At 37.4% G+C, this 13,627-nt stretch overlaps 1 protein-coding gene across 2 annotated transcripts in view; it reads left to right on the top strand.

Moving 5' to 3' along the window:
- Nucleotides 1–13,627, top strand: part of LAMA2 (laminin subunit alpha 2) — a 380,736-nt gene that overhangs the window by 254,114 nt on the left and 112,995 nt on the right. For both annotated transcript variants that reach the window (XM_064447317.1, XM_064447318.1), the window contains exons 23-28: nucleotides 1,000–1,236; nucleotides 4,654–4,797; nucleotides 7,212–7,391; nucleotides 8,151–8,339; nucleotides 8,431–8,669; nucleotides 13,345–13,462. In XM_064447317.1, coding sequence (XP_064303387.1) covers nucleotides 1,000–1,236; nucleotides 4,654–4,797; nucleotides 7,212–7,391; nucleotides 8,151–8,339; nucleotides 8,431–8,669; nucleotides 13,345–13,462 — 1,107 coding nt within the window. The remainder of the gene's footprint in view (nucleotides 1–999; nucleotides 1,237–4,653; nucleotides 4,798–7,211; nucleotides 7,392–8,150; nucleotides 8,340–8,430; nucleotides 8,670–13,344; nucleotides 13,463–13,627) is intronic.

Below are 13,627 nucleotides of genomic sequence, written 5' to 3'. Positions count from 1 at the left end.
GATTGAATTTTAATGTCTCCTGTATATAATCACCTTCTTTATAAATGGTCTTTTCACGTCAGAAGAAAGGTGCTTTAAGCATTTGTGTAATAAACAGTTTTGCTTAGAAACTGAATCCACATTTTCCTCCTCTCTTTTTCAGCTTTGTGTCTGTAATTTTAGCCAGCCTATGGTAGTAAGTGCGGTACTGGCACTGAGTTTGCTTCTGCAAGCGGAACTTCTCCATATGAGATTCTGGTCACGCCAGTGATCACAGCAAATGTCCTGTGCTGACTTTGCTGTACAGTCACAGTAATAGCACTGAGAGATTCTTCTGTTCTTTAGAAGCCTGCAGCTTTCCTTGCTACTCTACTTCTGTACTCAATATCTAGACCCCCTGGCAAATCATCTATTTCTATCCTTACCTGCCTGTGCAAGTCTCATTCCATAAGCAAGTTTACTTCCCAGTACACCACATGACAAAATCTCTATCCCTCACTGTGTAAATTGCCATCATCTAAGAGTCCTGTTTGTACAAAGAAGATAGTTACCTGTCTGATAGATGAGTAATAAACACCGAACTAGATTCCACTGGGACCACTGCCCCTGAGCAATTCCAGTTTTAGCAAAGTGGTGTGAACATGCCCTGCAGAGGATTTACATAGAAAGCACTTTTTAAAGAGCACTTGCAGTTTTTAAGTTAATTTTGTCTGCAATGTATCCCAGTGTCTTGACACTTTTGGATTTACTAGATTTCACTGCTTAACTTATCAGTAATAAGTCATATCTGTTCAAAAAGAAAACAGTGTTGTAAATGTATTTAGTGTAATTGCTTGACCCTTGTTCAATAAAGACAAATGTGTAACCTTATTATTCAGATATATTACCTTCGGACAGTGGAAATTCACTGCTATGCTTTTTTTATAGATACTTGAAAGAGATGAGTTGCTTTTTGTTGGTTTTTGGTTTTTTTCTTCTGAAGCACAATTGCAATTTTATCCTTCTTTCTCTCCTTTTTAGCCCTGTGACTGCAGCCTCATTGGAGCCCTGAGCTCTCAGTGTGACTTAAATACAGGCTGTTGCTTCTGCCGCCCTGAATTCTCTGGGGATAAATGCACTGAGTGCAGGTTGGGTTACTGGAATTATCCACAATGTGTTGCTTGCCAGTGCTTCCTGGCAGGGACTGATCCACAGAGCTGTGATACAGAGCTGGGGAAGTGCTCATGCATCGATCATACTGGCCAATGCAGCTGCAAGGTAGGACAACGAAGGTTGTAAGCTGATCTTATAGCTGCTGAGAAGTTTATTCCAAAATTAATTGACATTTGTACTTGCCTGTTCCAGCAATATATGCAAACAAATCTAGTTGGTTTTCATAGTGCATTTGCTAACTGCTGTGGGAGGAGTCTAACATAAAGAAAGACTTAAGTGCTTCTCAGTTGCTTTTTCACACACTAACACTTGCCAGGACAGCATCCTCTTAGGCTCTCTTCTCACTTTGTATTTCTTACTGTTCCTACAACACTGTTGCAAATTTAATCCCATTCAATCCAATTCTTGTTAAGATATCTGGCAAATTAAAAGCAAACACATCAGTAATAACATCATGCCACAGTGGTAGTTCTTTATAGTACATTGACTTAGAGAGAGTCAATATTTATCATTTTATGAGTAGAATTCTCTGCAGTAGTATCTGTTCTTCTGAGTAGATTGCATACAATTCGGGATCACTAAAGCAAAGACTTTTGGCATCACGACCCAGAGCATTCTTATTTGGAATTGTTCTTGGAGGAACAGCGCACTTAGGTGGTTTGAAAATTGGCTGGATTGCTGGGCTTAAAGGGCAGTAATCGGTGGTTTGATATGCAGTTGGTAGCCAGCAGAGTACCCCAGAGCCAATACCTTCATCAGTGGCGCAGATGACAGAATTCACCATCAGCGGATTTGAGAACATTGCTGATTTGGAGGAGGTAGAGGTTGACATGCTGAACAGTAGAACTAAAATCTAGAAGGTCCTTGAAAAGCTTGGTGGTTGGGAAAACAGAAAGTTCATGGACTAAAGTGGAATAACCCAAGAATGGGTACGGTTTTGGAGGAAAAAGACTAAGTGTTAATCCTGCTGAAAAGCACGTATGGGCTCTGGGGAACGTCAAGCTGAATATGTGCCAGTCGTGTATTCTAATTGTAAATAAGGCAAACTGCTTACTGAGCTGGATGCATTGATCATACTGGCCAATGCAGGTGCAAGGTAAGACATCATGAAGAGCATGGCCAGGAGAGGAAAATCTTTATCCTACTCTACTCAGTGCTGCTAAGACTGCACTTGGAAATGGTGTCCAGTTTTAGGACCTGATTTATGACTATTGTTGAGAAACTGGAGAAGATCCAGGGAAGGACTACAAAGAGACTTACTGTGCAAAATAAATAGAGGCTAAGAGAAAATGAATTGCAGCCTACAGCCACTTCATAGACTGGTTCATGGAGTGAAGTCCTTTCTCATAGTAGCAAAAGATGTGACAGGGGACAACAGTTGCAACTGGCAGGTGGGAATTTTGAGTTGGACATTAGGAAAAAAAATCACTAGCAGGGTTATGCAGCACTGGAACAGATTATCCAGAAAGGTTGTGAAATCCCCATTCTTGGAGGGCTTCAAGAACTGGCTAGAAAGAAGCATGGGTAACCTGATCTAGTATCAGTGATAGTCCCACTTCAAGGAGGAGGTTTTTAAAAGTGACCTCTAGAGATACCTTCTGTGATTTTGATTCATTCTTTTTCAGGGACTGTATTGACACAAAGAGCTAGTAAAATGGAAGGATAAATTTAAATGATTGAACTGCCAGGTAATTCTTCTGTTAAATGGGCACCAGACACTTCATTCTGAGTTTAAGGGATAGTCTTAATGGAGAAGCTGTAGAACAAATGAGACTGGAAGGGACCTATGGAGGTCATCTAGTCCAGAACCTTGCTTGAAAGACATTGCTGAGGCAGTATTTCCAAGGATGGGGATTTCACAACCGCTTTGTGCAAATTGCTTGACCACACTCTTGTTTTTCTGGTGTATTTGAATAGAAAACATCATGTTCTATTTCACAAATACTGATTCATTTGATGGTGAGACCATAAGAAAACTGGAGTGAGTTGACCACATGGACCATCTGAGTAAAACTCAGCCTAATGATATTTGTCCTGTGTCATCCTCTAAAATGGCAAAATAGAATCAACTCAATTCTTTCAGCCTCACCTGATATGTAATGTGGTCCAACCCCTCTAACCATCTTGGCGCCCTTTTTTTTCTTCATTAGGTGCAGAATTAGCTACAAGAATGTCTTTCTTGTAGCTCATGTAAATACTAAGTAGAAAGAAGGGGGGTTTATGCATTTTCAAATAGAAATGTTTCTTTGTTGATTCTTTTAATGCTAACATAGTTATTTCTATGTTTCTGTTAGTGCAAATTATCAGTATATAATTAGCTGATGATTAATGATAAGAAACTGCAACTGACATGAAACAAAATGCAAAGCAAGTAAAAGTCATAATTTATGACAGAAAATGGACAAATAATACCGAATGAAGTCAGAAGATTTTTTTTTCCCAGAATTTAAGTCTAAAGTTGAATTTAAATCTAGGGTTGGTTAACCTTTAGTGTAGCTTTTTTGAGTTATGGATTCAGGAAGCTAGACTTTTATAAAATGGTAATCATTCCCATTTAAACCTGCTGTTATAGCTGCAGAAATGAGCTTTCAAAAGCTCAGGAGCCCCTTTGTCAGCCCTGACAAAAAGCAGCAAAACCTAAGCTAAATACAGTGGAGGCACGTTTGCTGATAGAGTTGCATGTGGAAATGAGGGTTAAAAATGGTAAATCCTCAGGGAAAATGTTGGTTTCCTATATTGGCTTTGGAAAGTTGAATTTGTTTTTTAGATTGGCTTCTTCACAGTACTCTCAAGAGGAAAAAAGGAAGGAGGGGAGGAAAAGCCAACCAGTGCTTTCATATTGGTGATTTTTTTAAAATACCTTAGTCTTAGTGTGAAAATGGTTTTAAAAGGCTATGCATAAATTACAGTGTATCTGGCCTTATCTGGTATAGCTTTTTATTTGGACTAATTGAAAAATGAAAATAAAAACATTGACATTACAACAGTGAAACATTTCAGCCTTGTTAATACTGTTCAATGATGTGGAAAACAATCATGAAGAGGGGAAAGCTTTTCTCTAGAATATTTCCATTAAAATATGTTTCTCAACAAGAACATTTAATACTGTACCTTAAACATTCTAACTTGTCAAAGCTAATTCCTATTAAACAAAAGGCTTGATTAACCCTGGCAATTTCAGAAGGACATTTTTTTTCTTATCTTATCAATCAGTTATTGAGCATGTCATGCCCGAAGTGCCATTTGATTTTTCTGTGCTTACAACTGTCAGTATGAAGCCAGCATCCATTGCCCAGAGCTACTCAGTGGGTACAAATGCAAATGCCTCAATTACATTAATTGTGTATGTTTGCATACACACATGATCAGAAGCTGGAAGGTGCCTTGAATATTTCTTTGCACTTACTAGTATTTCTTTCTGTACCCTGTTATTATAATTGCTCTATGATTTTCTTTTTCGTATTACTCCCTTGAAAAAAAGCTTGCTTCTGTTTTGTTTCTGAAGTATTCTCTCTCTTCTAGGTTAACGTGGAAGGTGTCCACTGTGACAGGTGCAAGTCTGGTACATTTGGTCTCTCTGCCAGAAACCCACTTGGCTGCAGCAGTTGCTATTGCTTTGGCCTGACTACACAGTGCAGTGAGGCAAGGGGGCTGATTCGCATGTGGGTGAGTAGGAAACTGCTGAGCCATGTAATGCGATAATGTTGTTTCCTGCTGGCATCTTTTAGTCAGGCACTGAGAGGTAGCTAGAAAATGGCCAAACATTTAAGCAATCATTTTCCTCTTTATACTTTGAGAAGTGGAGAGAGCAGTATGTTCCATTAGACAATTGGGGTCGCGGCATTAAAAGTAAATAAGTAGATAGAGAAAAACAGCGATGGGATAGCTGACGTCAAGCCAAAGTAAAGCTATTAAAACCCAGGGAAGGGCAAGCTAGTCGTGTGGGGAAATTATGCAGTCCAGTGCATTGTAACATAATCTCTGGTATACAATACATGGTTTACTCAGGTGTATTCAAGGGTCACAGATGCTTGTTGCCAGGCATAGATTTCCCATGGTTCAATTAATCTGTTTACTTTCATTGTTCCATTTTTTAAATTTAAAAAAAAAAAAAAAAGATATTATTAAAGCTCTATTTAAATCCAAGAATGGGAGGGTATAATCCATCAGAGCAAACAAAGAGCTCTTCAACTTTTTGTGGAGGAGAGCCTTGAGACCTATACTGGACTGACAAATAAGGCTGACCGGATATCTCTGTTTATCTATCTGTGCCACAAGCGCAAAACACACATTGAGACCACTGATATCTGTTGCTGCTGTGCCAGCTCCTCAGTTATATTCTGTAAAGGCTACTTCTAATCGAAAACTACTAGTTCAGTACCCCAGTTATGGTCAGTCATATCTCTGCTAGAAAGCATGTCAACCATAAAGGGAATGTCTGCCTAATGCAAATCAGCCACAGCCCCTGACTTGTCATGTGCAAGCATCAATTAGATAAGGATACTTCAGGCTGAAATCAAGGTGTGATCTCTTACTAAAGAGTTAATATCTCATTTAAAGTAATAAGAATAGCACCCATGCTCCCCTTCGTTGTTCAATCTAATAGCAGCTCTTTCCCTTCCCAGTGGATGAAGTGATTTGTGATGATCTGACCCAGTTTTTTTCATTATTTCAGTTTTGCCCATCATATGCTGGTAGTCTGGAGATGAAAGTCTGTTAAAGGGTGACAAGTTTTAAAATTTAATCAAGTTCCATGACAGCAACAGTTCAGGAAAATTGTGCTTTGACCTTTGTGGCAGCACAAAGCTGAAGCATAGTTTAAACCTCCTGATTATTTTGTGTCTCTTGATTAATTTCCTTTCCTATTTATGGTCATATCTAAATAAGTGTATGTCCACGTCTCATCTAGTTTTTGGTACTCTGATCTACTTCAGAATTGATTCAGAGTTGTAAGCTGAGTGAGACTGGGTTCTGCCTGCTGCTAGTGACTATTTCAGGTACTCTCCGGTGCTTCAAATGACATTAGACGTGTTCAAACAAGCAAACCTGATTTTATATGACAATAAGTCAAGGCTGATCTGAAATTCAAATCTGTTGACCACTTTCTTGATGTCTAAAGTAGCAAACAGTAAAATACAGTTATGATAAGAACTCAGGAAACCTCACTTACGGCTGGCAGTGTTAGGAATGCTTCCATGTCTGGTCAGTCCATCGATGGTGCTGTAAGTGGAAATACAGAGATGCTTAAAGTACAGCATAGGGCTTGGTTGATTCCTTATTACCCGATCCCTATCTCATGAACAGCGTGCTGATGGGATGAATGTTAGAGATATAGCTCTGCATTTGTTTTCTTCGTTTTCCTCACTCTTTGTGAGGAAGCAATTTTGATACTAGCCCCTTTGCATTTGTTCAGCATACTTCCTGTGATACTTTCATCTGCACAGAATTACTAAGACTCTTATTGCGGTTCTTGATCAAAATAATGTTGTCTATATAATGCTATTGAGAGTCTCTCAACAAGTCTAAGAAAATTACAAGTATCTAAGTGGCATCCTTATATTTTTCATTAAATCTGAATTTACAGTTACAGAAACCCTGAGCCCTCACTCTCTGCATATTGCCCAGAGAACACTAGCTTGACTATTGCATAAAAGTACCAAGGGATCAGGCACTGTGTTCCACAACCCCGGTGATGTATAATAAGTGCTGGTGAGAAGTATGCTTCTTCGTAAGGTACATTTCTTACAACCCGAACAGAAGAGGCCCACGACTGAAATGGCACTATGAAAATTGTTTCAATAAAATTCATGGGATCGCTTGCTGATTAAACTATTTTAACCAGTGCTTGTACATTCTTTGATAACATGAGGACAAGGTGCAAAAGGCTTGAGGGGGAAGTCATTATTATTATTGTTTATACCTGAAGGAGTAGTAAGACTGTTTTGTGACAAATTGCTCATGGTGTGAAATTAAATTACCTAGAAAGATTTTTTTTTAAGAATTAGAATTTAAAGACTAACACTTCATGGGGAAAGTAGACTTGGTTTTGTTCTTGATTTTTTTTTTTTTAATATGTATAGGTGACCTTGAAGGCAGAGCAAATGATTCTACCACTGGTGGATGAAAAGCTTCACCGCAGCACTCTTTCAGGGATTGCATTCCAGCCTCCTGAAATAGTAGCAAATATAGAACAGGTTATGCAGGATCTTCGGTCAGAACCTGTTTACTGGAGACTTCCAGAGCAGTTTGAGGGACTAAAGGTAAACATAAAATTCCACTGAATACTGACATGGATTTATATTTTTTTAATCTTATATTTTGCAACGTTTTTTTTCCCTTCGAATAAGCATGTCATCACACAGTGGAAGGTACTTTAAAAGAAAATAGATGCTTTTCCATTATTAAAAATTATTTGCTCCAATATAGTGGAAATTCATAAGTCTGTAACATGAATGCTATTTTAAAGTATGTATTTACAGACAGTAACATGTAATATTTTTCCACAAGATAGATTCTCTCATAAAAATGATATTTGAAAAATTAAGTTGCATTAATATAACTGTCTTGTAACTTTTTGTTTCTCTCCATTTAAAAAAAAAAAAAAGCTTGATCTTTGTAAGTTACACAGGAGAAAATTATCAAAATAACCCTCCTTTTGGATATTGTTATGCACCTCTGTGACTATTTTGCACTTCTGATATTCCTTGGTTTGGTTTGGGAAAGTTCAGATGTTTCTGTCTCTAAACACAAACTTTGGGGAGCATCAAGGCACATATAAAGAAATAAATACCATTTTGGTTTTAGTGTAGTACAATAACAAATTGCTGATGGGTATCTTTGAACACAACCCTTGTCCCCAGATAGTTCCACACGCTCGTATTGCTGTTTTCCACCACACGCCTATTCATCAGACTGTGCACAGGTGCAGAGTGTATCTAGCTTCTACATATGCCCAGGAATTTATTTTTAGCTAACTGAAAATGAGATTTCTTTTTGTACTTTGTGTTTTACTTTGTTAGCTGACCGCTTATGGAGGGAAACTGAAATATGCAATCTACTTTGAAGCACGAGAAGAGACTGGTTTTACCACTTACTACCCGCAAGTCATCATAAGAGGTGGGCCTCCCACCCATACAAGAATTATTGTCCGGCATATGGCTGCCCCTCTGATTGGGCAGCTGACAAGGCATGAGATCGAGATGACAGAGGTAATGTTTCCATCTGCTTTTTTCCCAGAATTTAAGCACTTGGTTCTTCTTAGTACTGTTAATAATCTGGTTTTGTATTACTGTCTTTCAGCATGAATGGGAATATTATGGTGATGACCAAAGAGTCAGAAACACTGTGCCCTGGGAATATTATCATGATGACCCAGGTGTCAACAGGACGGTGTCCCAGGCAGATTTTACATGGAAGTATTATGGAGATGACTCAAGACCAAGTAGAGCTGTGTCCCGGGAAGACTTCCTGAATGTGTTGTATGATGTTCATTACATTCTTATTAAGGCTACTCATGGCAATATCATGAGGCAGAGCAGGTAACTATTTCAAGCAGTGGGCTGAAATAGGGTAGTAGTCACAGATAACCTGACTGAGCTTCCCAGAAGTTTTATTCATAACATAAGCAATAAGCAGTGGCTGAGAAGAACAGAAGGAGTTAGTATTCAGCATAGCAGAAGATGCAGGAGAAGGAGATTTTATTCAGTAGAAAATTTAAATCACAGTAGGCAAATGAAATCCTTATTTTCAGGATCCTAGAACAAAAAAATACACGTAAGCACACACATTCTGAAAAAAAGCGCAAAGTATTTTTCAAATAAATGTCTACTTTATAAAAATGTGATGCTGCAATTGAATATAAATGTTAGCATATGAAGGAATTTTCTCTTGCAACTGGGAAGTGAGGTAAAAAGTCAAAGATGAAAACGTACTCCTTTAATGAAATGCTACTTAATCCAAAATATTAGGGGTAGATATAGTCAACATTTTCTATTTGGCTTATTTATTAATGAGTTAGATGATGAAATAAAGATAATTTTTAATAAATTTGAAGTGGACATCAGACAGCAAGATGAGAGGCATAAAAAAAATCTGCTGAAATCTGAAGGTCAGCCATAAGATTTTATACTTTGGAACGAGCAGTTAATCGAACAAACAAGGAACAACTGCTTAGTTACCTGTGCTTCAAAGAGGGCTCTGTTATTTAGAACATATCATCAGGGGAACGTGATTCAGTAATTATATTCTTGTTGAGAAATGCTAATATTTTAGCTGCATATACAAAGAAGTGTGGCCTGCAAGGTGCAAAATATTAGTCTTTTACTTCCACCTAACACTAGTAAATCCAAATCATCAAGTTTTGGATACTGGAATTAAACAAAAAAATGTTAAAGTGTTCAGAGGATAACAGTGAACATCATCAGAGGTCAGAAAGTTTGACCTGTGAGAGAAGATGTAAATAAACAGATTTATTTAGAAATTAGAAATTGCTTTAAGATCTTTAAATTTTTGTCACAGAAGGAAAAGAATGGTGGGTAAGTCAAAAAAGAAATGAGCTTAAACTTCAGCAGGAAAGATTCACATTAGACATGAGAGAAAAATTCCTGAGGGTAAAGAAGTTCTGGAATAGATTATATACACTGTTCCTAAAAGTTTTTGATAGCGAATTCACAGTATCATTTGCAAGCAAAATTTATTAGCAAGGCCACAGAAATAATTGAAGATAAACTCCAAAGGTCTCCAGAGGTCATTTCTATGATTCTGTCATGTAAGTGATAGGCTAAAATTATTTCTTGATTTCTAGGTTACAAATAGGTCTATAAGAGCATGACCTTTGGGATTTATGAGGGTGAACAGTAGGGGCAGGTATAATGTAGTGTTGCAGCATTGTGTGACAGAAAACATAGTCATTGTTGCTGCTATTGGCTTTATTTAAAGTGTATCTTTTACAGAAAGTATTCATCAAACTTGCACTGGATAGATACTAAATATTAATAACATGCCATAAATGTTTTACGTGGGTTTCATTTATTTTTGGTATAGTCAGTTTAGGGTATTGTGTTGCAAGCACAGGGAATTCCCATGGAAATAGATAGGAAAGTAACTCCAGTGTGACATGGAAAATTAGAGAAGCATATCCATGTTTTGTATCTGTTTCTCCCTTCCCTTCCCTTCATGCACTACAGATACTATTTCAGCTGTGGAAGCAAAAACTGAATGCTCATGCAGCATAAGTTATGAAAATGAACCTCTATTTTAATGATTTTGATCTGAGATACATATGGTCATTGTGACTGCACTAGACCTGGGTTATAATACACCACCATTTTATCAAGGCTACCTAGTAATGAGGCATATAACAGAACAGAGGAGGACTTTGCACTTCCAGGGCAGGTTTGCAAGGTGGCACTTAAAGAACCAAAATGTATTTTTACAGCATCGCATTTCAGAATGTGACATTTTATATGACAGCAGGACTTAGCGCAGAGTTCATCTGTTCCTTCTGGTAACTCTCCATCTGAAGTCATAACCTTGCGTATCACACCACATTTTATTTTGGAAGTGCTTATGTTACAATAGATTTCTATGATCTGCCTAGTTATATAGGTGACGTTCGTCACATGGCATCTGAGACTTTAAGTAGAAAATAAACAGCAAGAATGTATTAATTTTTTTTTTCAAGTTAGCACCTTGAATGATTTCAGAGGAAGTTTTGCTTGAGACTGCAAAATAAATCCCCCAAAATGTTTTTAAAGGTTAGTGGAATATTAGCTTGCATAAGAGTTGAAGGCTTTTATTAAAAATAGTCTGACACCCTCTAAAGGACAATATTTATGCACAACTTTAAACATATATTTGAATTAAGTGACTTATAATAAAGCATTTGTTTAAATAGTGTGTTGTGCTTTCTAAATAAGGGCCCTGTTCTAATCCAATAAAGCTTCTTTTTCTACCTGACTCTGCATAGTAGAAAAGTATAAAACAAAAGAAACTGTGGATGGGAGGAGGAAAATATTATATATTAAGTATTTTTAAATTTTTTAAGGTTTTTAATAGTGCCTTAATTTCAACTGCAGAGTTCAAAAGCTGCAGATAAGTGATAAACTACAGGAAAAGCATTTTAAATAAAGTCAAAGCAGCAGTAGCAGTTGGAAGCATAAAAATAGCCTAGTTCCAGCGTTAGCGCTGTATTAGCTATATAGTCTAGCAGCAATGCTAATGTTGTTTCTGCTTCAAAGCTGCAGCATTACTAGTGATTTAGAGATTTCTGCTCAGAATCCAAAGCCAAACATTTTTCTCCTGTATTGTTCATGTTGTTGCCCTCATTTTCACATTCACTGCTCTAAATTGACACATTTCTTCTATTAGATTTTGTTTTGCTTTTCAGGCAACTAGACTGTGATAATAAATTAGTTTGAATTGGAAGTATGCTTTCAATTTGACTGTGAATTATTTCAATATCCCTGATACTGATCAGGTAGCAGTTGTTGGACTGCTGCCTATTAGACATGTTCCAAGAATCAGCCAAGCCTGACCTTCCTTAAGTAACATTTTCACACAAACAACAGGTAGCTTTGTGGTCCCAGAGTACATTATTATGTAAATACAACTTCCTGACAGTAAAGAGATTTTTTGCAGCACACAGACCATTGCCTCAGCCTTGAAGATGATGGAGAAGCAGATTTCGTTCTAGTTTTCCATTAAATGTACAGAGATTTCAATGTAAGCCTACATTGACATATCAGATCTGAATGGTTTTGCCCTCTTTATTTTCAGTCTTCTGTTTTGACCTGGCTGTTTACTTGGACTTTTTTTTGTTCAGTTTCCCTGCTCCACTGAACCTCTTTCATCAGGTAGTAAGAAGGGAACACAGGGTTTAAGCACTAGATGATTTGGAGGTTTTGCACTGATGCAAGGTATCAAAACGTACAGGTCACCTAACCTCAATCACAAAACTCTCATCTAGATCAGCAGTAGGCATTTGTTTTTTCCTACAGTCATCCTGACATTGGTGCCTATATGCCAATGTACAGAAGAGTGTCACTCAGTCACTCAGTAATCAAGGTCTGGGAGTAGATGAATGGACCATGAGCATGAGAAGGAGTTGAGCAGTTCTGTGAGCTCCTCTGCATTAGCCCTACGCACAAGACATGTAAAGAATAGACTCCAGCTGCTTTTTTGATATTTATTCAGCTAGTTAGTCACACGTTTGTCAACATTTTCTTTTAAGTTGGCAATATATTTGAAGCTTTAAAATTTACACTATTCTACCCTTTTTGTTTCTCAAAGACAGTAAGGGCTTCCAGATCATAGCATTCTTTTAAACAAACCACCAAAATAAAGAAGTAAGCTAAACGAACAGCATTGCGGTACATTAGGATCAAGTGTATTTCGTTAGATGCTATGTTTGTCGTCTTTGTCCATGATGTACTCAACCCTATTTGGCAGGTCAGCATGCATGCTGGAAAGACGGAGTGGTTGAGAGGCAAGGATATTGTTATTGATACAGTCAAACAAATGTTTGGAAAGTTTAAATGTCAGAGGCTCTACCATGAAGCATATCCCTTTCTGATACTAGCAGATACTTCTGTAGTAGGATTTCTTGTTTGCTTGAAATTATTTGTTTCTGTGTCTAAATGATCCTAAAAGAAAAAAAAAAAAAAAAAAAAAAGGATAGCTGGCTACAGATCTTAAAATTCCTGCTAAAAAGGCAAATGTCCAATGTCTCTGAAGTCAGCTTTAGAGCTTGTTAGGTTGCTTTAGTTCCTGAGGGTAGATTTTATTTTTTTAAATGGTTGCCTCATTAAAGGCTCATTTAGTGAACAATTTTATTGTCGTACCTATGAGAATTATGAATTGGAACTGCATTTGATATGTGACTTCAATTTCTTAATGAGTCCCTCTAAATGAGGAATCAAATACGAGCTTTTGTTAATAGTTTGGCTGAAAAGAGATTTTAAAAAGGGAGAGAATCAAGCAGGAGAGAAAAGTTAGTTATACTAATGCCTAGAAATGGAAAATGAGATTGTAGGTTGTGGTAGCTTTGTTGTTTCTTGAGAAGAGGCAAAAATAGCGCCGTTTGTGTCCTGTAGATCAAGACCCTACAAACACCCAAATAAAACCATTTTCTCCCATGCCAGCTGACAATGAATTAACTGGGTTTGAGTTAGTGCTTGACTAATCTCATTAGAGATGTTTGCTCCTTTTTTTCAGGATTTCTGAGATCTCAATGGAAGTTGCCGAAGGCAGCACTGTGTCTGGGATGACTCCTCAGGCTTCCTTTATTGAGAAATGTGACTGCCCAGTGGGTTACTCTGGTTTGTCTTGTGAGGTACAGTATGAACCTGACTTCCAATAAGTCTTTATACCTTCTTCAGTCCATTCATTAGTAAAGTGTGATAAGTAATTAGAATGTGAATTCATTTAACTGGCAACAATTCTGCCTTAACATAATAACTGTCATTCATTCTCTCTCAGGGATGTCTCTCACAAGAAA

This window comes from Phalacrocorax carbo, chromosome 3, assembly GCF_963921805.1.
Source record: "Phalacrocorax carbo chromosome 3, bPhaCar2.1, whole genome shotgun sequence".
NCBI lineage: Eukaryota > Metazoa > Chordata > Aves > Suliformes > Phalacrocoracidae > Phalacrocorax > Phalacrocorax carbo.
The sequence above is the reverse complement of the archived record's forward strand: the minus strand, read 5'-3'. Positions and strand labels throughout refer to the sequence as shown.